A 23,800-nucleotide genomic window follows, 5' to 3' on the forward strand; every position below is an offset into this window, starting at 1 on the left:
CCACATCCCCTATCCCTAGTGGCGGGTTAGCGCGAATCCCGGACGAGGCAGACGGGAGGTGAACGTGAAAGAGAGAAATAAAGAGAATATATATGTATATACATATAGGGGTTGCGATAAAAATGCGGTAACATTCGTCGTATGTGTACACGTATGCGTATACATATATAAATATAATTAGCTTTAACTGATAAGTCTTATTTAAGGTTTTAGCGTGGTACTTCGGATGACGTAGCAGCAGGGAAGTGTGCGCATGCGCGTCCAATGTCTATTCGCTACTTTCTTTAACGTTGAACATTAAAAGTGAATCCTTGCGCAGAGTAATCGAGGATCACGGGGAGAAGTTACGTAGGATAGTGATAATCCTTGCGTGTCGAGTCGGTGTGTCTGTGCGTTTTTTTTTTGAGTTGGCCTGCGCGTAGGTGCGTGTGCGTGCGAGAGGGGGAGAGGGGGAGGGAGAGCGAGTGAGTGAAAGAGTGAGTGATGAAAAAAATAATACAACTTGGGCGGGCCCGAAAAAGAGAAAAAAAGTGAATTTCGCGTTATTTGTCATTTAGAGTAAAAGAGCTAATGGAGATTGGGTAAATGAGAGAGAGTGAGAGAGTGAGGAGGGGGATGTCGAAAGAAAGGGGGTGCAACGGAGATGATTAAGAGATATTGTACAAAATGCTACATACATAACTGTTACCTAAAGATAACTATATATATATATAGATATAACTATAAAAATATAATAGCAAAGCCAAAGGATACGCAGGGCACAAAAACTCCTGATCTCCTCTACCCATTTCTTAAATAAAAGCAAGAGAAAATAATAAAACTGATCAACGTGAAACTATAGTTCAATCGAACGAGTGGTATGAAATTTGATGAATTTTCAAAAAAAAAAAAAAAAAAAATGAAATACTTCAATTTTTTTTTTGGGTGGTGATCGATATGTTAATGCGTACCCTTTGTGCAGCTCACCATAGGTGATAGCGATATATTCTGTGTGACTAGGCTACGCGAAGACGGCGATGATGAATACATGAAATACTACTACTGCTACTATTACTACCACCTACTACTACTACCACTACTACTACGACTACTATTACTATTACTATTACTGTAGCTACTACTATTATGAAGTAAAATTAATTAATACCTAAAGAGTAGAGCAACGCTGATTATACCACTACGAGATATGGAAAATTTATATATTTAAGGAAACTCAAAGGAGAGAGGGACAAATTGAGTAAGGATTATACACGATTTAAAGAAATTTCGAAATTTTATTATTATTATTATTATTTTCATTATTATCAATGCCTCTATTTCGTAGCCCTATTTCAATAAGGCCGATAAAAATTCACGGTCGCCATATTGTTTTACCTGTCACGACGATCCGATTTCGTCCGTATTCGATGAATCGTTAATCTGACATCCGAATTGATTAATTTAATAATTCGAATTATTGTATCGGTTGGTTGGTCGGTACGATGGATCGTCACGATTACCGGAAGTCGTGTAGACCAAGAACTTCCTGCCCGTGAGAAGTATACGCGTAAGAGTGTATAGTGCTTGAATTGTTGTTAATAAATAGCAAAACAAAGAAATTCTCACCCGAAGGATTGACTGGCGTTTCGCAAGTAGCGCGCGCAATTAGGGCGTAGGGAGGAAAGACGTAAGAACGGAGATGACGTAGGAGCGTGACAAAAGTAAGGCGAGGGGGGGGGGAAAGAAGAAACACTCGAGATCGAACAAAATTTATTCTCTCGACATGGAATAAAATTATTCGTTCGCTCTGCTCGTCCGTCTTTGACTTCCGGTTGTTCCGCCACTTTTATTACTCGTCTCCGCGTCACTTCCTCCCTGGCGATTCTTTTCACGTATTTGGCTGCGATTCTCGCTTGTATCGATGAACCGGCGAATATTGCTGTTCGATGCTTCTTTCTATATCTATAGCGACGGAGGAAGAGGGTTCATAAAGGAGACCAAGGCTGCCGCGAAGAAGAGGAGGAGAGAGGATGGGATGAAAAAAGTATCTTGATCCTGAAACACTGGGTGTTGTGGGTGGGGAGGAGAGTGCGCGATGGGGGGAGCGAGGGGACATAGACAAATTTCGAAGCACGAGAGAACGTAAGAGTTAAGGTTAAATACGAAAGAGCGTCTCGCGAGAAATTGAAGCTCCAGACGCTTTCGAAATTTCATCGCAAGTTGTATGATACTAGGGAAATTCTTTAATACGTAGATTTACGTGATTGCTTACCCAGAGATTAATTAACGTAAGAATGATTGATACAAAGTGAGATACAAAGGGATTGAGAACGTGAGGGAGAAAGAGAGGGAGAGAGGGGCGGGAAGACAAATTTCAGGATATGAAGGTCGTGCGAGAATGAATGTATGAACATGTAAGAGAGAGAGAGAGAGAGAGAGAGAGAGAGAGAGAGAGAGAGAGAATGTTGAGTGACCACACGAAAGAATAAGAGTATGATGAGAGAACGATGAAGGAATGAAAAAAAAAAAAAAAAATTCTCGAATTATAAATGCCAATTGGACGAATGGCAAAAGTGGTAGGAGCCACGATGAAGAATGTGAGGAAAAAGGTATAGATAAAGTGGAAGCAGGAAACCAGAGGAGTAATGGAGAAAGAAGAGATAAGAAGAGAGTGCGCGTGCTCGTGGGATGGAAGCAGTGGAAAAAATTTAAGAAAAAAAAAACGTAAAACGATAAATATTAATAAAACGAAGGAACTCGATGTTTCTCGAATTAGATGAAAGAAAAAAAGTGGCGGCGTCCATCTTTTTAAAAGCGTACGCCTGCAGGCCGCAAAGTTTTAATTATACTATACGATCATTGTAGCGAGTACGATTAATATGATTATGAGGATAAAGGATAACGAGAGAGGAAGGAGGCAAAGATAATGGAAGGATGGAAAGAAAATAAAGCGATTATTACGATTATTCAATATAAATATAAATAATTATAAATGACTACGTGCGTTTCCCTTCGTTTACGTTTCTCTCTCTCTCTCTCTCTCTTTCTCTCTCTCTTCCATTATTTTTCTTTATCGGTTTTCTATCCCCCCCCCCAGCCACCCACTTTTCCCCAGTACCAACCACTGCACGCTCACATTCTCCATTATCCACTACCACTTGGCTCCCTCAATCTTTCTCTTCTCTTTGTTTCCTCGGAATCATCTTTGTTTCTCTCCCCTTACTTTCGCATTCTTCTTAATGTCTTACTCGACACGAATCATACATAGAGAATAGACGATAATGGTACTTGTAGCATACTATTGAATGTGTTAACGCGAGAATCGACCGTCCCCCGCCGCATCTCAATCGGGGACGCTCTATATGATACTATTATTACTGTACATTTTTGTGGTTTATTTAACAATAAAATATTAACAATAACGTTGACACGCACGTTTACTTTATACATAAATATATATACGCTAATACATATATATGTAGGCAGTATCGTGAGGGGGAAGAATTGCGCTACGAGCATGGTCGTCATCGTTCTGGAAATATAAATGACGAGACTTTTCAATGCCGATTTCATTTATTACTTCTAACTTGAAAATTGACTTTCAAATGTTTAATTGAACATTCATTAGAATCGGTTTACGTGATTTATATCTTAATGCGATTATTCGTCTTGCTTCCCTTCGGTTTATCGTCGTTGCCGTTGCTGCTGGCTACAGACGGATTCATAATTCCAGTTTGCACGTTAACGATTGTCGTGATCTAAAGGTTCTTGGTGAGCGCCTGTTTTGGATGCCTTGTACGTTTGTTGCGTTTGACTGTACTTTTCTTTTTTGTCATCCCAGTAGTACCTTCCGGATCAGCGCACCACTCACGACTTCCTCGTCGCCTTCGCGAGGACCGATGCATTTACTGCTGCATAGATACTGCAGCAAAGGTAGACGATACTTGCCGCAGAAATCGACGAATTTTATGTGCTCGACGCGATTGTCGAAAAAGACACCTGGTAGATTGTTTCAATTAGAACTTAATGATACGCTTGTTGCCTGGCAATTGTCTTTTTTAATACCTTGACATTTTGGATTGACACAGTGATGACTTGTGTTGAGATAATTCATCAAATTCCTTGGGACGCTCTCTTCGTCGTAAAATATGTCATTGGTCTTTATTACACGGGCCGCCAATTCCAGCAAAGACGGCGGATTGTGCGTCATGTCAGAGACGAATCTCACTACCAGAGGATTGTCCCTCAGAGACAGCTGGAAGAAATTAGAATTTATTAATTAACGCTGGAGCATAATGGGCGAGCGGTATTAATAGTATGTTGTACTGGCGTTAGTAGTGGTGGTGGTAGTTTTGATAATTCGTTAGCACGCATGTCGCATAGGCTTAATAAAGTCGTTTTAAAGAGAAAATAAATATGCTGATTTGAAGATGCATTTATTAATCAATTATGTAGAGAAAATGACTTGATATTTTGCACGAGTAATAATTTTCGTAAGACAGTTTCTAGAGAAGGGTTGATCTGATCCTTCGAATTTTCTATAGCTGCTGCGAGTGCGAGAGAGAGGATCTTATGGGCGCATATATGCGCGAGACAAAGGCAGAGACACAACGATCGTTCGAATATTTGCAAAATGCTTGTCTCCTGTTAGCGAGTCTTTGAGTGTTTATAAATTCTTTAACTATCTTCGACTGTCGAAAGGAACTAATGTTTTTAAAATATTTTTATGATTTTTATTATGTTATCTCTAATCACAGAATTCGCGGTATTTGCCTTATCTTGATGCAAGCTATCGATTGTTATGTGTATAATAGATTTCTTCTTTGTTGACTACTTACTTCCGTCAGACATTTCAGAGTGATGATTTCTGTAGGCAGAGTCTTGAGTCTGTTCTTATGAAGTAACAAAGACTTTAGATTCTTCAGATTGGCTATCGAGCCAGGGAGACTTTCGAGCATGTTATCACAAAGGACCAGTGCATTAAGTCTGGTCAATTGCCCAACAGTAGATGGGACTTCGGTCAACCTGTTCCCACCCATGGAGAGGACTTGCAATCTGAATTAAAGTAAGGTGAAAAATTATAGTTAACATAATTTCTTGTTTACGCCTTGTGACTCTTGCGCAACTTCACTCTGGTTAACACTGTGCTTACGGATAATGAGATATCTCGTGTTTCGTATTCCATCGTTAGAGGCCGACGACGAGATATCTCGTGTTTTATATTTATCTAAAAATGTAGAGCTGGCTATTGGATAAAATTTGCAATAAAATGATTTGTCCGCAGTGTGTCAACGTAAGCAGACAAAATTATTATTACCGTTGAAGCTTCCATATGTCCTTTTTGATCTGATTTATATTATTTCCTCCTAGGTAGAGATACTTCAGGGCGGTCAGTTCGAGAATCTGTTCAGGAAAGTCGGTGAGTCTATTACCACTTAAATTCAGTTCCCTTAGTACGGGGATATGTTCGAAACTCTTCGGTAAATTGTCGTTGGTCAGGTTGTTGTTCTTGGCGACGAGACAAGTCAAAGGACAGTCACCCAGGATATCAGGTAACGAATTTAATCCACAATTTGATATGTCCAGGGTACTGAGATTTATAAACCGGATGATGCTTCCTGGTATATGGTTCAGTCGGTTCTGATGCAGAAGCATCGTTTCAACATTTTCAGGATTATTGGCGCTTTCAAAATGCTCATCCAAAACTTTGGAGTCCAGCATCAGATAAGATAGATCCAAGGTCTTTGTCGCTGAGTCCGAATCGCTTGAGTCTGACGTGTAACTCTCCATTGCCTGATTTACTTGTTGATGGTAATAAAAGTTTGTTCGGTATATCGAAATGAAAAATTATATTTTTAGCTGTTTAGGAATGCATTGATGGATACTTAAATGGTATCTTTACTTTGGATTAATTGTACGCGATTCCTGACGATGATTTCTTATCACTTGATCTTCACTTCGATTATCGTTGAATTTATTGAAATTCAAGAGAACTAACAGCACTAATAGAGTGAAAGAACTGAGAAAGCTGAGAGCACGCAGATAAAAGATATCTGATGCTGACAGTCAAACACACTACGGGAAACAGACCCCCATGACGAGGAGTGCACCAAGACGTTGGAGTGCGAACTAAGAGAGGCGGCAAGCGGTTTATCAGCTTACTTTATATGTTACTTTATCGGCAACTATAATTCGTCAGTGCTGTTGCAACTCTTTCTTTATTGCTGGACCTTCTCCCCTAATGACCTTTCAGTGGAGTATTTTAATATTTGCTCGTTCCATCCTGAAAGTCTTATCGCAATTCTTGAAATGTACTAAAGAGAAATGAAATGGCCTCAACAGATTTTAAAGAGATAGAAATGTCTTGAATTTAGGGATTTGAAATCCACATTGTATTTTAATGAATCTTCGTAAATTAGGATGATCTGTTAAACCCAGGGCCTAATCAAAGATATTCATTCGTACGGTACTTGTTTAGATTTATGTGACGATGCAATATTGTAGGACCAATAGGATAGGTAGGTTTTATCAGTTTTGCGATAAATAACATGAATTGAAAACTGAGGAATACGCGTTAGTATTCTTTGTAAGGATGATGGTGCTTTTTACTTGATTTAGTCGCAGCTTCCTCTTTTGGTAAAGCCTTGAACACTGGTAACAATAAACAATGATTCGCGGAAGATGATATCAGCCCGGTCATAACCTAAAAGATATACATTTTCTGTAAGCCGATGTGCCAGCTAGTGGGAAATTATAAATGATTGAATTCGTGGTATCATATAACTGTATATATTTGCGACGAACGATTTTTCTTATTTTAAGGTTAGTTTGCTCTCGTTGTAAATTGTTAATTCTTCTTGCAAGCAATCGTTACTTTAGATATTTCATGCGTAAACAAAAACGTGTTATCTTCACTTGCTACGTTTGAATATATGAACAATTATTATATAATTGATATGTATTTACATTTCTTTTGTGTGATTATGAATTTTCTTTGGCAGTTATTCAATTACATTTCATAATTTGACTTCGTACATGCTAAATGACATTGTTAAGTGTGTCGATTACAATGAATTACAGTTTTTTGTTGATCTAGTTACCCAGGCTACTACCAAAATTTATGGTATAATTCTTTATCGCACTATGCTCTACTTTATATTTGTAATAATAATGACTCGAGGTAATTGTGCTCTGTGTGAAATATTATTTTAGTTAGATTACTTTGGCCTTTTCCAGTAGAGGAAGCTCACAGAGAGATAAACTTCTTTACTAATGTGATAGTTCTACTTTGTTGCAGGACTATTAATGAATATCGTCATATTAATTTTGTTTTTCTTTGATTTTACAGATACCTATGAACAATGGCAATGTTGAGATTTAATTCTGTCTTTGTTGCACAAAGTTTGCAGAAACTGCCACCCTATTTCACCATTATACATAAGGCATACAGTGCAGTCAACATAGACAGACTATTAAATGACATCACAATATTACAATCTGTGTTTAATAACAAGGACAAAATTCCTGGTGAACAATGGAAGCATGTACGAGAAAGTGTTTTACTTCATCATAATGTTAACGAAAGTAATATTGATGTGGCTATTATGAATCTATGCAAACGTTATGGAAACATGGATCAAATGTCATCCTATATAGATTTTTTGAAGACAAATAATTTTGATGTAAATCTATGCATTATAGTGAAATATTTAGAACAATATACATTAAAAGAAAACCTGACTGAATCAGAGAAAAAGGAAATTTGTGATATTTATGATTCTATAAGGGAAAAGTATCCTCTTTTAGACTGCATAACTGCTGAAAATTGTATCTCAGCACTCTGTTTAACTAAAAGATGGCAAGAAAGTGAGGAATTGTTAGAGATGATAAAATTAACCACAGAACCACATGCAAAACCATACTCAGCAATAATTGCTGCAGCATTTAATAACAATAATCCAAAAGTTGGATGGAAGTACTTCCATGAAGTATCGTTGAACTTGAAACCTCAAACTCACTCCTATCTGGCCTATATAAATTATTGTATACGAAACTTCAAAGATGTAAAGGAATTAAAACATGAGTTTAGTAAGTTATTTTACTTTTGGGGCAACAATTATATAATAGTACCACAAAGTATAGCAACTGCACTAATGGATACTGGTCAGAAGCTTAATTGGAAAGGATCCTACACTAGTATGAATCTCAAGTGAGTATCTAATTCAGTATCAGATCGCAATAACTACAGATTACATTGAAAGTAATTGGGCAGTAGTTTATATGATGTATATAATGTTACTTTTATTCAGTGGAATCTGCAACCACTGTTCACAGAAGTTGAATGAATGTTCTCTGACATCAGAAGAATTTGATTCATTGTCCACACTTTTACTGCAGAATGTAATTGTTGGAAAGGATACCTATCAAAAAACTACTCCAAAAGAATTAAAATTCTTTATAAACTATGTTGAAAGTACAAAACCGTACGATGTAGTGATCGATGGCTTGAATGTAGCCTATGCTCAGGCGGGTCAGTCACCTAAATTGTTAGCTAAACAGGTAAAAGTTTCATAATAAATATTTAGATTAATTTTTACGATTTGTAGAAGTCTAATAAATTTGATTCCCAACAGCTTCGATTGGTTGTGCACTATCTAGTTTCTCAGAAGAAGAAACTATTAGTGATTGGTCGAAAGCACATGAATCTATGGCCAAAAGAGGATATAAACTATATAAAGCAAAATGCCTGTGTATTTTTCACAAAAGACCTGTACGTAAATTAGATTTTTATTTATTTAAATCATTTAAGTTACAATTATTTTTTATAGGTCACAAGACGACCCATATTTATTATATGCAACGTTAACTAGTGGAAGATCGACAGATTTTGTATCCCGTGATTTGATGCGTCCGCATAAACATCTACTACAAAATTTAAAAATCAAATTTCTGTTCAAACAATGGCAGGTTTCACATCAATATTTCGTGTTACGAGTGAATCACAATACTGGTCAAGTAGAACTACAAAAACCTCTCAAATACCATCCAATAGCACAAGAATGCCCAGATGGGTGGCATATCCCTTATAATACTTGTACTACTCTTAATCCACCTGATACTAACGAGCCACCGCGTAATTGGCTCTGCTTGAAATACAAATAGAAAGTAAAATCAAGTGTTTTTATAATAATATTAACAAATAAAAGTTTCATCAGAAAGCTGTACATGGAGACGCCTTTCCGTTTGTGGATCTTGTCCATGTGAAGAATATGTTGAGATGCAACATCACCTCATCTTTTTTCTTCTCCTTGATTTAATTTCATACAAAGCATGCATAAGAAAAAACGAGTTTGAACTTGCAAGTTTCTACATGACAAGTACTAGAATTGTCCGACGGATGTCGCCACTGTCGTCCGCAGGTCATAGTCACTCTTAAGCCGCAACACATTCCAGTCTCTTGGCTGAGCAACAGGTGACGATGTGTCGCGTCGCGTTTTTTCCGTGATTTTAGGTGCGTGAATAAAGTGAATCGAATAATTATGGTGCTGTGACGCGTTCTTACGTTATCCCAAGTTGTGAGAGAGAAAGTGTCTTCTTACGAAGTAACCAGAAAGGCATAAACACGCGGAGTGTCATCTGCCTGATTGGATTTTGGGAAGAGAGGCCCTGCGGCGCGCCTTGAGAAAAGAGAAAACACAACAAAGGTGAGTCCACTTTTCCCAATGTCAGTAACTTTAACTAATATACAATTTCATTATTTCCTCGGTCACTGCTCCAAAGCTGCTCGACCATGTGTCTCGATTGCCAACTCCCTCGCATCCAATTCGAATTTTCAAAGCACAGCGCATGTCTCTTCCCGATGACAGATTTAAATCTGCCAAATGATCTGCGTCGTTGACTGTTCTACTTAGTCAATGACGTTTCTGTTTTATCACCTGTAAAAAATATGACATACAACATTCAGCATGTACCATAGAAACAAGAAGATAGTTACTCAGAAACACATCATGCGCACCTTCACAGCTCTCCATGAGACCGGAGTACCTGGGAATCTATGCATCTTGCGTCCAGGTATCCTAAATTTATATTCCTCACTGGCAAAGTCCGAACCAGTATCACGAGCATTGTCCATCCGGATGACACGACGAAAACAGTCTAGTCATATCTCAGCAAGCATCTCTAAAGATACCTCGTGATCCCAGGAACTGATTCAGCGCCCCAAGATTTACTCTCTCTTCCCGGAACACACTTCAGTGAACGTATCAAGAGTGGCTTCAAGTCGCGGAAGAGCCTTGAAGTCGATCGACGATCATGCGATCATCATTCCCCACGCAGGACGTAACATTAACTAGAAAAACCTGAAATTCACATGTCTCCATCATTACTACGCTTGGCACATTGCACCGCAGCCGCAAGTGAGATTCCTACAGAAATACAACAAAATATTCAGAAACACTGTCTCGTTCATCCAGATATCGTTATCAATATGATATCAAGTGAAGTGATCATTGAAAGATCCGTCATTCGCAATGCAAGTGAATGTACTGAACGGTTTGCGAAACCCGTTCCTCCACGAAGCGCGAGTGGGTGCCAGGAAAAAAATTGGTGCCTACGCGCACCACGTATTTGGAGTGTCCCGGCTGAGCTTGTCAACGGGAAACGTACGTACGTAGGCACGCGTCTGCGCTCTGACTGCCATCGCGTACGTATACACGTTCCAACCCTAAGCCCGAGGTGAGTGAATCGGGTGAGAGAGAAAGGGAGAGCAAGAAGCTATACGTAGAATACAGCATGCACACGAGAGAGAAAGTAGAGTCAGAGGAAGAATAAGAGAATGGTACTGGAAGAGAGAACGTTATTTATGAATGAGCCAACCACCAGGAGTTCGGGTTCCTTTGTGTGTTAATGCACTCATTAGGATCCTCGGATTTGTCCTTTGTCACTGGGTATCCCGGCTAAGCTAGCAGAAACGTACCTAGTGCTCCTTGTTGAGAGAATAGCGGAGGTAAAGGAAAGAAAGAATTAAAAAAAATGGTGGTACACGTGGCCTTCAACCTCCAGTGTCGTCCCACCGCTTGCTCGTTAGGATAATTAAATCAGACAATAGGTAACTATACATTTACTAGCTCAGTAGGGATACATGAAGTAATGCACCCTTGTGGAACGTGCACGTGTATCCTTTGCTCTAGGAAGCCGTCAAGTGTCACAGGGTCAAGGTTCTGCATGATGAGCTTCCTCAGGACTGGTCTGGATAGGCACTCTCGTGTACCGACGCTCCGGTTACTTTAGGATATACGTCTGCACCCCCTCGCGAGTGCTTTACGATAAGTACTCCAGCTCCGAGGTGCCGTTTACCCTAGGGACTCTTAACTTACCTACCCATACCCGATGGTAAGGAACCAGGATGGCTTTATGGCCACGTGTAACTATACCTATCGGGCCACTATCGAAGGCCTGGAATATAGCTTCGTGGCGAAGGTGCACGACGTCGTGTCTCAACGCGTTCCTCTTACCCCAGTGCTGGATGGCTTTCTGCGCAAGGATTCAAATATTTACCTCCCACTGCTCACACAGGCCCAAGGGGACCGGTATCGGTATTCTCTCTCTCGCAATACTCGGTGCGTTTGTCCCCCGTGCACCCGTAAGCAGAAGGATGAAAAATTACGATAAAATCAGGTTCCACGCAACTTTCCAGGCACCTTCGATCACGCCTGGCACGTTCGAGCCGGTACTTCATGCTCTGTCGACAAGTCACTTTACACCGGAACACACGCCTATATGCCATCTATATCCTTCGTTAGAAAGTCAATGGGAGATAAACAGAATTTATTCTTATAGCTCTGTTTAACGGGGAATTCCTTAATTGTTCCTTTTTCAATGGAATTTTCAATCAGTACAAAGGTCCTGATCGCTACGTGTAAATAATGGCAGGTCGTCGATCGCCCCTCCTCTTCGCGCTATTCTTAAGCAAAGAAATACTCGGCAGAGTACACCTGGATAAGATAAATGTTATCCGGCATAACGCAGCCACCGTCTTGTCAAGCGCCAATGGCCTCCTTTATCGTTCGCCCGAGTTCTCCTGGTGATAAGGTACACACGCGGTACGCACGTACCCACATGCTGTATCTACGTACACGAGGAGAAGGAGGGAGAGAGAGAGACAAAGAAAGAGAACAACATGGAAGGCGTTCACTCGCCTCATAATGCTTCGACTGTTAACGAAATGCTCTGCAGTCTTGCCACTGGTATTTTCCAAGTGGGCCAGGGTGGGCTGATACGTCGGCCCCCGTTTTACCGCAGGGACTTTTCTACACGAATTCTCCGGGCGGGTACAAGGCATTCGTATTAATTCCCGAAGGGCGGGCTTTAACGAGCATCCGCGAGCTTGTATGCGTATTTATGTGGTATCCCCTATACTGCGTCTATTGCGCCACGTTGTTTTGCGGTCGCGTAGACCGTAAGGACGTTCCCAGTGGGTGGATGGGAGAGAGAGAGAGAGAGAGAGAGGGTGAAAAAAAATTCGTAGGAAAATAGCGTGGCATCATATAACGATAAACCGCAGTAATAAAAGTAAGTGGCCATCGGAGTCTATGGGGAGCTTTAAGCGCCATTTAGAAGGATTGGCACTCGGAGCTATAGTCGATTCCTGCTTCGTGATGCGTCAGGATCGGTCACGCGTCGCGAGGCTACGTGACGCGCTCACGGGGATATGTTTATCTATGTCCGTTGGTGTATACACAGTGTCCAGTAAAGTCGGCCTGGGATGCGTTCTTGGTCGTCGTTTCGGTTACGTACAGGAAACTTCACTCTTGACACATACGCGAGAAGTGAAGGTTTCACGTGAGGGAAATTGCAGCGACACCCGTGAATGAGAAGCGAGGGACTGATGGCGTTGGCGGTGACTATATGGTCCCCTATGGGGCGCCTATGGTGGTCCATGCGCTTAAAATCGATTCAGAGACACAGACAGGGCATGGACCTCCATCCGGGGTTATACCGGCTTCGTCGTAACTCTCCTTCTCTGCCGTCGGACGTGCATTGATTTCCCCTAGTTTTCTTTCTTTTTTTTTCTCCCTTTTTTCCAGTCTTCTTTACGTTCATACGATATTTACGATCCAGGCTACGAAGAGTTCGCAGGTACCCATATAGACCGTACGAAAAGGAACGTCACACGGGATTCAATGCGGACGAAGATTCCGTTACCACAATTGCTTTTACTTTTGACTTTCCCGTGGATTTTAAACTTTTTTAAAACGCTCCCACCGTAACTTCCTTTTAGCGCTCCTTCGCGATTTATTTATTAGCACGAGAAGCTCGCGGTGGCATCGAAATTTGAGAGGCGTCCCTGGGGTGTCGGGTAAACCGTCCCAGGGCCGTACCCTGAGTGTCCGGGTGCGCTTAATTTTACGGCTACCCATAATCGTTCCGCGGCGAAATTATTATTGCTGGGATGAAATTTGCTCGACGCGCGCTTTTACACGCTTTATCCCCCCCCCTCTCTCTCTCACTCTCTCTCTCTCTCTCTATTTCACTCTCTGTATCTCTCTTACTCTCTTACCGTCAGCCGACACAACCAGTAGAGAGAGGTACTTGCCGCACGGAAGTCATGCCTGGGTTGCGAGCTTTGGAGGAGTTTGAAAATGACCCTGGCCCTGGGTGTCTTTACGGCAGTTAGGTTTATTAGCTGTCGTTTCAACGGTGAACTATCGCCGCTCGTACCTCGTGTGGACTAGCCTTAAAACTATGCGCTCACTGGCCGTTATACCAAGTGGCGAGATCACCCTGCTACGCTATACGCGCGAGTCCGACCATAGTTCATCTAGCACCTCCCCCCAAGCACCCCCTTTAACATCCTCGCCCACTCGTCCCACGATGCACCGCGCGCGAGCTGCGTCCAGTTGCTGCTGGAATTTCCATTCGACGCTGCGCAGCCGTTTTTACTCGTTTTTTCTGACATGACTGAACTCGGCGCATCCATATCTAATATGGAACTTCTGGACGATCCTAACTTGGAAAGCGTCACGTTACGCTACGGAGGTATGACTATGTATCCGCTTGTGTACTTGGCATTAGGTTAGGTTAGGTTAAGTTAAGTCATGTTATACCTACCCCTTCGTATTGACTTCCTATATGTATGTATGCGACGGCGACAGTGCACTGTGAACCGACTGTGCACTCGGCCGAACGATCACGGCAAATGGCTTAACCCTTCGTGCACGACGATCCATACGCTTCGGATATGATCGTCCGGTCGTATAGTATTCGCCATTTTGTTGTATTCTTTTACAAGACGTTCCACTCGTTTCGGTGACGAAGTTAAAGGGTTTTCACTATTTTCCCGCCAATGGTTCACGCTCCGTACGGTCATTTATTTTGATATGGTATTTACGTGGAAGCCCTTGCGTCTGCACGAGCGTTGAGCATTGGCCTTTTCATTTGACGCTACTGGCATGATTTACGACGACCCTGCGGAATCCGAACAATGTTAATTTCACGTTGTATTACGGAATTCGACTAACGCACGAGTCTGCTGGGACCGATCCTCCGTTACATTAACCGCTGGCATGGGTCTTTGGCATGGGGCTGTGTATATGGGTTATTTTTTGATGTCCGATCTTTATCTAACCATCGCGTCCCGTCGTCACGCACCTCTTTGCGTCTCTCTCTCTCTCTCTCTCTCTCTCTCTAGCTCATTGGTAGATCCCTGCTCTCTCATGCATTATATATTTTTAAAGGTCGTCGCTGCTTGACGTGCACTGCGAACTGACTATGTTTATTATGAACCCGCTATAACGCTATTGTTTCTCGTTCTGGTAAGTACGTACTGCGCATGCGCGCTCGGGACGCTCTTACGGGGCTTGGATAATTTGATAAAATTATCGTAAACGAAATTAAGGGTCGTTTGAACGAGGAAGTGTTTTAGAGAGAGAGAGAGAGAGAGAGAGAGAGAGAGAGAGAGAGAGAGAGAGAGTGAGAGGAAGAGAGAAGCTGGGAGAAAGCATCTCCATGCCTGAGGTCCTTTTAGGCGCCTAAAGTAATTGATTAACCCAATTTTTTTTTTTTATTAATCATGATAATAATAGAGCGACGCTAATAACAGCGTCAGACATTATGTTCGTGGGCAGGGGGAGGAAGCGGGTGGGTAGACTGGATAATTTCATTGGTGCAATCCTTTAACCTTACTAATGGCGCTTGGATATTATTGCATGTATAATTTCTCGTTAATGCGCCCCTTTTAATAACGATGATAACCACGCGTCACGTTACAACTTTGCATTACGGTTTTTATCTTTTTTATTTTACCGCGATGTACAGTAGCTGTCAAAATGTACGTAGACGCCTGTACTTCTATAAGTCACGCGTACAGTCCCTTCCGGATGTATTACTTTGATTCACGTAGTCCCGATACCACGCGATACATTTCGCATGGGATTTGTATTTTCCTCGTCGTCATTCTACGTCACGTTCCCAGCTCCTCCCGTTTATTATTCTCATATATTACCGGCGCGCACTTTAAGACGTCATTCTCATGGACGCGAATCGAAGTGCCGCTTAATAATGCAGAGCGTGTTAAAATCGCTTGATTATTCATAAGCTCCCGAGGCTCAAAGCTCGAAAGCGGTCCCTCGTTGCTGCTCGCGTCTATGAGCTCTCGACTTCGGCCGGGCTCGGCCGTACTCGGGTTTGGCTTTTTCACCAGCCGAACCGCCTGGCTACGTTAAGCCCGGATTACGAGATGCAAATTGATGGATCGAGTCAGTCCGCGTTGTTGCGCGCATACTATTTACGTATTCGTAATAAGGTAATAACACACTCGACCACGCGTCAGCTCGTTGCTTTTTCTATGATTTTCTTTATTATTATTATTTATCAATCTACAGCCGGCCGATTCTTCGGTAATTCGGGTCTGGGGATTGCGGGCATGTTTTTCTTGTTGTTTCTCTATTCTTTCATTAGTCCTTGCATTTTCTTATGGAAACAGAACGAAAACGCACCTGCCGTTTCGCACTCGTCTTCGGATGTACCGGCTGTGAAGGTTAATGGGAATGACGGGTCTCAATGGTGTAATGTAGATTTTTAAAAACTCACCGTCGTCTACACAGGCGTTTGTGATTTTTAATAATTCCGTGCGTTTCTCCTCGTGCTCGTTCTCTATGGTTTCTTCAATCATCTTGACCATGACCTCCTTTGACAGCTTTCCGGATTCCATCTGGCAATGACAGTGTTATTTATCGAAATTTTCTCCCATGCTCAGATCAATCATATTTTTGGAAAAACTTACTACACCGAGCTCACGCAGTGCACAGGCATCTAAACAGTCGTGCTCCTTGTCGCGCTCTTGACTGAAACCGCGTGATTTCAATTTTTCTGAAAAAAAATCCTTTTACGTGGATACTCGTGAAAACTAAAATTGGCCGATTTTTTTCATTTACCCATATCCATCCCCAGCTCCTTCGCGCAATCCGCGTATGCTTCCTTTATCTTCACATCCGTTTTATCCTCCTTGGCTGCTGCGACGAGCTGGGTTGATGTTCAACGGGACAATTTTGGCTGATTACTTTTTTTTTGGGGATTTTTTAAATCAACGTCATGTCGCTAATTTAGTACTCACCGCCGTCAGCAGCAATCCAAGCAATCCGATCGACAGCCTCATTGCGAATTTTCGGTAAGGGTCGCCTGTAAGGGTTCGTAAAATCGAAACAGTAGGATGCACCGTAGTATGCACTGTACTGCACCGCTATGCACCGACTGCAGACACGTCGTTGCATTTATACCAAATACAGCCTGAATGCACACAATGGTTAACACCAGTTACCGGAAGTCGATCTGCGAGATGATCTCTCGAGATATCAGGACCATTCACGTAACACGAGAATGACATTGTACCTACACGTAATAGCTCATCTTATTTCGTCATCGTGCGAGATTTACCGATGGATAACGTCGTCTAACGATTCGCGACTTGGCGGCAGTCACTGTTATTGCCTCGTGACGTAAAATCGAGAATTACGTTGATTTTGAAAATTTTCTTTATCAATCTTTTTTTTTTTCCAGCGAAATAATGGTTAATTGCATCCGACGTCTTTCTGGAAATTCCTTGGTGCACCTACCGTGCTAAAAAAATGTATCTTAACGGCCTCTTACGTAATTTTCGATTCGCTTCTTTGAACTCATTGTGCAACGATTTAACGACGTGGATGCTGTACGTCGTGATCTCCTTCGTCGTTCGGCACAGCGACGATTCGTTGATTCGTCTTGATTGGTTCAATGAAAACGACGCTCTCACAAGGCGTCGCACCCAAATAGGCTAGCGTCCTATTTATTACATGACTTTAGGATGCTGGATGCACGAGGTCTCGCGTGAGTCTGTGACAATTTTTTTTTTTTTTATAAATATTTTATTCCCATTTTCACTACACTCGTTGCGTCATTTCGTTTGTTCTCCAATAATTGAAAAACGATCGTCGATCAGATAAGGGACGGCTGGCATCGCGTGCGCGTTAGAAGAGAAAAAACGGAAAAATAAAAAAAAATGTATGACAGATTGCGCGACGCTATCGAACGATCTTTGCTGTTACAATTAACGCATACTTTTTCGAATAATCATCGTGTTTACGCGGTACGACTAAAATTACATCAGATTGCTAGTAACTGCTCGTTCTCTTTTCTCGGCTGCAGTTCGATTACTCGTTGACGGTCGTCGCGCTTACGATTCCGCGTAGTCCACTTGCAATTAGTCAGGGGAAAAAGACGACCTGCAAAATTATTAATTGCTTTTCTTTTGTCACGTTTCAATTGCATCGAGCGCAAGTGGGGTTTCGCGAATGACATTCCTTTTTTTTTCCGAAACTTTTTGCACTTACCGAACGGTCCGTTTCGTAGAAGCACTTGGTGAATTGCCAGGACAGCACGCACGGATCTTCACTGTCGACTGCGTGCACGAGATAATAAATGATTAATTTATGCTTTATTCGAAAGTAATAATTTTTTTATTTTTTTATTTTTTTTAACTTAAACTTATCGTTTCGCGTACTTGCTTCGACGCACTTTAGCGTAGCCGCCTTCATTCTATCAAGTACGTCCAGAGCCACAATCTTATCTAATTGCGTTATCATTACGTCAATGAGGAGCTTTTCGTTTTTCATCTGAAAGGAAGGAATTTTTGAATTTCAAAAATTTTTCTCTTTTTTTTTTTTAACAGTCCACAGAGACCTGTGTATGCATACTTACCAGCTTCATCATCTCGAAGAGGCATTTGTAGTAACATTGCAATGCCGGATCGGGTGGGAAGATGCCGTTAGAAGCACCGTCCAGTACCTCTGGGATATGTAAAAGATAAATATGTTCAGGGCAAGCTAATTTTTCATGGAACACCTTGACTCATACGGTCGTTCTTATGGATTGACCGTTGAAAAAGAAAAATATTAATTCCCGGACTTGAAACTTTTAAACCGAAGGTACTTGATATTTGCGAACGTTACTGTTCCGTTTATATGCTCGTGACTTTTCCTTTAAATTTCGAGCTCAATTTTCCCTGGACACTCTAATCTCGATAGTTTCGATACAAGAATTCGGATTGTCACGTATGCGAAGTTTGGAAACCGGAAGTCCCGGACATCTGAAAATGCTACCATATCACGTCGAAATCTGAAATGCTTATTTCTAACGTAAATTTTAAGTCCGTCGGTTCCAGTGGTCCGTTTGAAATTTTTTATACATACACTTTCACTCCTACATGCATTCACGCTCGTATATGATTTTCCATTAATGACGTATGGCACAGGCATTCGCGCATGTTTCTTGTGATTGTGTCTCGAGAATAAGGGTTGACTCGATGTATTATTTTGTTGGTGTGCATAAAAAAGTGAAATTACCTGCCGAAACACTGATTTTCGATGTGCAGGCTTTCTTCATACCCTTTAGCGTATTTCTCAATTGCGCCAATGTCATTCTCTTTGAAAATGATTAGACCATTTTTCGTATATACTTAAAAATGCAATTCTTTCTTTTTTACTTAATCTTACGAAAAATTCACTCACGCTCTCGATCGATCCAAACGCCAGGAAGAGCGTCGCTACCAGCAGGACAGCTCTCATGCTGCCGCCCAAGCAATTGACTTTTCTGTATTCAGGACTCGGTGAACAATCTTGAGCACGGCGAACTGCAGTCTCAGCAATGCATATGGGAGTTTTCAGACAACACATTTGTGACATGGAAACAAGGGCCTTTATATGGAGAGAAGATGACGGGAAATTGCTCGGGGCAACTACTTATCAGTCGCTACGCTGATTATGGTTTATTAATCGCGTAATTAAGGCACACAAGGCATTAATCCACGAATCCTATAATCTGTTTCTGGCTCGAATAAAGTCCACCGAAAGTAGGTACATTTAATGAACGACATTTACGACACTGCCGGTCCCTCCTACTGCCGGGAGAAAAGCTACAAAAAAAAAATGTTATCGTACACCAGGATTAAAAGAAATATGAAGATAAATTTTTTTCTTTCATTTTCATATTTATTTTTCAAATTTTACAACGACACGGGAAATTCATTTTTATACTATTTCTTTTACTTTCGAATAATTGCATCAGGGAAAGAAGAAAACTTCGGCATCCGTATCCCAGTTGCATTTGACAAACTGATACGCGATCTCGCACATGTCGTTGCTGGTGGCTGTAAAAATTTTTTTTAATTTAAAAAAAATGTAAGAAAATTTTTTTTTTCTAATATTTTTAACATCTTTTTCACTTGCATATATATCCTGTACACTTACCCACGGTGGAGCAATGTCTGGCAACGTGTCTCGTGCGCTCTTGTAAGTTCTCGGGCACCATGGTGTCCACTTGTTTCAGGAGCATATCGAGGTCGACTTTGCCATTTCGCAGCTGAAGAATGAAGATAGTAAATCCAGACGATAAAACACTAGTTTATTAGCCTTTCAGGTATCACACGAGACGTAGCTCGTGGTTTCGTACACCTGGCTGCACTTACCGTTCGCAACATACCCATAACGCACTTGAGGTAGCACTGAAATTTCCTATCCTCCGGGAATTCCCCTTTCTGCATCCCCTCGAGAATGGCTGTCAAATGAAACGTATTATTTCGATCAATCACATCGACGTAATTGACATTTAATTGAAACAAAGTATACTCGACTCCATTGGGTTCTGAAGTAATAAAATTCCTTTTCTTTTCTTTCTTACCCATGTCAACACCGGTTTTTGGCTGACAGACATTCCTGAAGCCCGAAGCTATTTTCGTCATTTGCTCCATCGTCATAGCCTGCGAAGGCGTAATACGTAATTTTGAATTATTCCCCAGAACCAGCAAGAGTTCCGCTTCCTTTTATATTTTCATCTTCATTACGGTCCGCCGTGTGCAATTTTCTTGTTTTCGTTCGTTATAATTGCGCAACTTACCGATTCCACGCGATGAAGAGACGCGAGGAGGAGCGCGATGCCCGTCACGAGTGTCTTAAACATCTTCACGAAATTTTTAACGATTAGGTAATTTACGAAAATTAATTTTTCACACGACAAAAAACAATTGAGGATAACTGCCGCTCAAGAGACAAGATCGGACTATCTTGTCTCCTACGTTTTTCTAGGGCTTTTAAATCGCTGCTGGTACCTCGTTAACCCTGTCGAACACCCGACATTAGACGAGCTCGTTTTCCCAGTAATGATATCCCATCTCAATGCCAATTCCTATTGTTACCGTATCAATTTTTCGAAGTGCGCATTAGCCTATTGCGCAATTACGTAAATTCTAACGTACGAGAGCTTCCGTACAAAGATACCTAAAATCAGTGATCCATATACTTACGTGGATCGTCTCACCCAAGATCCCACCCTATTGACTCCCGTAGTCTTACAGGCTGTTTGAATATCATTGAGGCATCTAATGGAAGGTAAGAAATTTCAAAGATTATTTTATTGTCTCCCACAATTTTACGTACCGTTCGTTTCAATACTGACCGGGTCAATCCACTCTGCTTCCTATTTGTACGCATTAACCTTCGTTTACGGGAGCTTCTCTCCTACCTCGCATAGCTCACAATACGTATCCGAGCGTATAACGTATAGCTCATAGTTCGAAGCTAGCAGCGCCCTCGGGCAATAGAATTCAATCGCGCTCAAACCGACTACAGTCGATCGTCGTTCAGTTCGCTGGACTCCTGTATCACTCTACCAATTTATTGATCGGAGAACTTTTGGCTCACCGTAATGGCTCCGTTGTTACTACTGCTCTCCTTTTTTCTTTTCGCCGTTCTAATCCTCCGACAGCTCACTTACCCTTGTCCCTATAAATATGATTGTCTGCTGTATACGCTTGGGTGTGTATATATATATATATATATATATATATATATATATATATATATATATAGAAACGTCAGCCCTTTTTCGCACAGTCGGAACTTCCTTTCTCCTACTATATTCATTCCCTTGCCACAGTCCCTTACGGTCGGCAGTTGGCACTTCCTTGCAGTTTCCCTGATTCGTTCTCACTAGGCGCGCTAATGTCAAACCCTTGTATCTCGAGAGACGGCCCTTAGGAGCATCTGGCCAGGAATCCACCAGCTCGAGGAGGAGCCCTTTACCAACCTACTACCCCTCCATGCCCTTCGCACCCGGGGCTCCCATTAGTTCAAGGAGCACTCCTGGAAAGGTCGATAATTACATTTTTTTTTACCTCGTGATTAATCTCACCTTTTACCACCCTCGTACCTACCCCTCGCCCTGGCTGCCCTTTAACTCGCGTTCTTTATCGCGACTCGCGTCCCTTATTGGCCGCATTTGACTTGGCGCCCACTATCCCTCTGATGAACGATTTTTTTTACTCGTCTCCTTACCCGACGGCCTAACGAGCTCTTAGGTGGTACAGCGGATGCTGCGACTGAGAGTGCTCGCTGGGTAAACTGTATTTAGGGAGCTTGGTAACGAAGTCGGGAAAAGTTTCGCGCAGCATCCTGGGGAGGTTCTTGTGCCGTGGAACACGCAGGGTTTAATTTCCGGATAATTGAGATAGAGATTATTTTCTTTTGTTGTCGATTTTTTTTTTTCCTTGATTTTTCAACATTTTGATCTACGAGCTTGGGTTGATTTATCGGATGAGGTTAGGCATTGCGTAGATCGGGTTGCTGAGAATATCGTGACCTCGCCTCTCGAGGATTCTTAATTAATCGCTTTTAATTAGTGGCAATAACCGTGTCGTATATACAAATTCATTATTATCATCTTGTTAGGCGCTCAAGTCAGATCGACTTTGATAAGCACACGCCCGTGTTTTTTATGTGGCCATGTACGAGATAGGCTACGAGATCTATATGGGTTCTTGTCTGTACTGTCAGACGCGAGAGTAAGTTAGAGAATGAGAATGCACGAGAGACAATGTGAGAGAGAGAGAGAGAGAGAGAGGGGGGGGGGATAGAATGAAATGGTCCAAAGTGCTCCTCGAAATCATAAATTCATGGCGGCCATTGACGCCCAGCAAATATCCGATTATGACTGAGTGATTCGCTGCATTGAATCGTCGAGGACCCTCGCAGACTCCCTCTTTGTCATGTTAATTAGCTTTTAATTAAAGTCGGAACCCGTTGGGCATCTGAGCATTAGCTTCCGGCAATTCATTGAGACAGTGCTAGCGACTGTATAGTGGCGTTGAGACTTTATTTTCCCTCGGTCGGTAAAGAAGTTCGTAATTTCCCTCTTAAGCGAGTTAAACCGCTACGTGTAATGTATATATGACGATAAATTAATAAAGGGACACGACGGGATACCGGGAATAGGATTATGCAACGGTAATTTGTATTTTCACTCGATTCTCGGAAAATCCTCTGCTTCGTTTTCTTCCTTTGATTGAAAAAATTTCAAAGTGGCTGCCTATAGCTACTACCATACGTTAATATATTGTAGTATACCGTACACGTTAATGCACTATACGTTTATACGTCTCGTGGGATCAGCGCGACCTTCTAATTGGCAAGAATTAATCACAGGCGATTAACGCTTCGGTATAATCGACCTGTTGTATTTATATCCGTATTTTACTCGAATGATGTAATTTTCTTCATTCTGTTTTTTAATTTGTGTATATATTCACATATACATATGTAGTAAATATATGTAGACATGCGTAAATTTCGGTTTCGTGGAAGGGTTCATATTTGTAGGTTATGTTATGTAGAGTCGGTGGGTGGACTGTATGATTTCGCCGTGGAAATTGGCTTCCCCGCGGTGAGTTTCCTCCAGTGAAAATAAATCCGGGAGACGCCACGCACATGCACGGACACACGAGTAAGCCCCTTGGAAAAACACGTCATAGTTGTAAATTTCGATTATTTTTAGGACGACTGTTTAGGTAAAGTCATCGGCTCCTGCTTTCCGTCCGTGGGACGTCTTTTCTTAATTTTTTTTTTTCCTACCACAGATCAAGTGGTCCATTTCACGTTTCACCAATCGCCGCGAATCACGTTGCCATGCCTTCGTCTCTCTCTGGTCTCTGACTGCACTCGGTGATGCTGCGAGATGCAGTGACGCAATCGTAGCCAAGTGCAATCTCTGACTCAGGAATCGTCTCTCCTTCTTTTTCTATATATCGGGACTAAGGCATTTCCGCTTTATACCGGAAGCTGTACATCGATTTCAGTTGTTGAGATACTTCTCCGGAAGTGCATCGTTAAGTTAACATTCGTGCACACGCGTCGCCTCAAATGTTGCATGGATTCATGTGACGGATCGACGTAAACGACTGTTTATCAAATAAAATATAGATCTGCGGAGAAAGTGATGAAAAAAAAAAGGATAATTACTC

General features: G+C 41.7%; 5 protein-coding genes across 11 annotated transcripts in view; 2 read left to right on the forward strand and 3 right to left on the reverse strand.

The window, feature by feature from the left end:
* Window positions 1-3,533: 3,533 nt before the first annotated feature.
* LOC107267194 (leucine-rich repeat-containing protein 58) lies at window positions 3,534-6,174 on the reverse strand. Its single transcript, XM_015738568.2, has 4 exons — window positions 5,297-6,174; window positions 4,818-5,034; window positions 4,045-4,234; window positions 3,534-3,978 (listed from the first exon to the last, which is right to left on the reverse strand). Exons 1-4 carry the CDS (start codon window positions 5,767-5,769, stop codon window positions 3,812-3,814), a joined length of 1,047 nt encoding a protein of 348 aa, XP_015594054.1. The 5' UTR covers window positions 5,770-6,174; the 3' UTR covers window positions 3,534-3,811.
* Window positions 6,175-6,368: 194 nt separating this feature from the next.
* LOC107267193 (mitochondrial ribonuclease P catalytic subunit) lies at window positions 6,369-9,203 on the forward strand. 6 transcript variants are annotated; one of them, XM_015738566.2, is made up of 5 exons: window positions 6,369-6,497; window positions 7,328-8,188; window positions 8,289-8,538; window positions 8,613-8,749; window positions 8,808-9,203. In XM_015738566.2, exons 2-5 carry the CDS (start codon window positions 7,341-7,343, stop codon window positions 9,139-9,141), a joined length of 1,569 nt encoding a protein of 522 aa, XP_015594052.1. In that variant the 5' UTR covers window positions 6,369-6,497; window positions 7,328-7,340; the 3' UTR covers window positions 9,142-9,203. The 6 variants fall into 6 exon arrangements, with proteins under 6 accessions (XP_015594052.1, XP_024940175.1, XP_015594051.1 ...); XM_025084407.1 differs by lacking the exon at window positions 6,369-6,497 and adding an exon at window positions 6,503-6,565; XM_015738565.1 differs by lacking the exon at window positions 6,369-6,497 and adding an exon at window positions 6,572-6,801.
* A 77-nt stretch (window positions 9,204-9,280) lies between these two features.
* LOC107267197 lies at window positions 9,281-17,060 on the reverse strand. Of its 2 annotated transcripts, XM_015738574.2 has the most exons (6): window positions 16,592-17,060; window positions 16,413-16,500; window positions 16,262-16,347; window positions 16,069-16,189; window positions 9,995-10,337; window positions 9,281-9,914 (listed from the first exon to the last, which is right to left on the reverse strand). In XM_015738574.2, exons 1-5 carry the CDS (start codon window positions 16,631-16,633, stop codon window positions 10,324-10,326), a joined length of 351 nt encoding a protein of 116 aa, XP_015594060.1. In that variant the 5' UTR covers window positions 16,634-17,060; the 3' UTR covers window positions 9,281-9,914; window positions 9,995-10,323. The 2 variants fall into 2 exon arrangements, with proteins under 2 accessions (XP_015594060.1, XP_015594058.1); XM_015738572.1 differs by lacking the exons at window positions 9,281-9,914; window positions 9,995-10,337 and adding an exon at window positions 15,810-16,007 and having other exon boundaries at window positions 16,592-17,058.
* LOC107267192 (protein sprint) overlaps window positions 9,365-23,800 on the forward strand; it is a 66,267-nt gene continuing 51,831 nt past the window's right edge. Inside the window, 1 exon segment of the mRNA XM_025084417.1 lies at window positions 9,365-9,683. The gene's annotated coding sequence lies outside the window, so the exon portion shown is untranslated.
* On the reverse strand, window positions 17,356-20,579 carry LOC107267196. Its single transcript, XM_015738571.2, has 10 exons — window positions 20,404-20,579; window positions 19,976-20,266; window positions 19,758-19,869; window positions 19,583-19,657; window positions 19,020-19,249; window positions 18,855-18,933; window positions 18,211-18,299; window positions 18,014-18,125; window positions 17,844-17,911; window positions 17,356-17,735 (listed from the first exon to the last, which is right to left on the reverse strand). Exons 1-10 carry the CDS (start codon window positions 20,464-20,466, stop codon window positions 17,718-17,720), a joined length of 1,137 nt encoding a protein of 378 aa, XP_015594057.2. The 5' UTR covers window positions 20,467-20,579; the 3' UTR covers window positions 17,356-17,717.

This window comes from Cephus cinctus, unplaced genomic scaffold (genome assembly GCF_000341935.2).
Source record: "Cephus cinctus unplaced genomic scaffold, Ccin1 Ccin1_scaffold0351, whole genome shotgun sequence".
Taxonomy (NCBI): Eukaryota; Metazoa; Arthropoda; class Insecta; order Hymenoptera; family Cephidae; genus Cephus; species Cephus cinctus.

What these genes read in the sequence shown, in the direction of transcription:
- LOC107267194 (XM_015738568.2), bottom strand. Translation starts at nt 5,769, where the DNA reads ATGGAGAGTTACACGTCAGACTCAAGCGATTCGGACTCAGCGACAAAG. An exon ending in CTCTGAAATGTCTGACGGAA is followed by an intron (nt 4,235 to 4,817) that starts GTAAGTAGTCAA and finishes AATTTCTTCCAG; the next exon opens with CTGTCTCTGAGGGACAATCC. An exon ending in TGTCAATCCAAAATGTCAAG is followed by an intron (nt 3,979 to 4,044) that starts GTATTAAAAAAG and finishes ACAATCTACCAG; the next exon opens with GTGTCTTTTTCGACAATCGC.
- LOC107267193 (XM_015738566.2), top strand. Translation starts at nt 7,341, where the DNA reads ATGGCAATGTTGAGATTTAATTCTGTCTTTGTTGCACAAAGTTTGCAG. An exon ending in CTAAATTGTTAGCTAAACAG is followed by an intron (nt 8,539 to 8,612) that starts GTAAAAGTTTCA and finishes GATTCCCAACAG; the next exon opens with CTTCGATTGGTTGTGCACTA. An exon ending in GTATTTTTCACAAAAGACCT is followed by an intron (nt 8,750 to 8,807) that starts GTACGTAAATTA and finishes TATTTTTTATAG; the next exon opens with GTCACAAGACGACCCATATT.
- LOC107267197 (XM_015738572.1), bottom strand. Translation starts at nt 16,633, where the DNA reads ATGAGGCTGTCGATCGGATTGCTTGGATTGCTGCTGACGGCG. An exon ending in GGAGCTGGGGATGGATATGG is followed by an intron (nt 16,348 to 16,412) that starts GTAAATGAAAAA and finishes ATTTTTTTTCAG; the next exon opens with AAAAATTGAAATCACGCGGT. An exon ending in CACTGCGTGAGCTCGGTGTA is followed by an intron (nt 16,190 to 16,261) that starts GTAAGTTTTTCC and finishes TGTCATTGCCAG; the next exon opens with ATGGAATCCGGAAAGCTGTC.
- LOC107267196 (XM_015738571.2), bottom strand. Translation starts at nt 20,466, where the DNA reads ATGTTTAAGACACTCGTGACGGGCATCGCGCTCCTCCTCGCGTCTCTT. An exon ending in TTATGGGTATGTTGCGAACG is followed by an intron (nt 19,870 to 19,975) that starts GTAAGTGCAGCC and finishes TTCATTCTTCAG; the next exon opens with CTGCGAAATGGCAAAGTCGA. An exon ending in CAGACATTGCTCCACCGTGG is followed by an intron (nt 19,658 to 19,757) that starts GTAAGTGTACAG and finishes AAATTTTTACAG; the next exon opens with CCACCAGCAACGACATGTGC.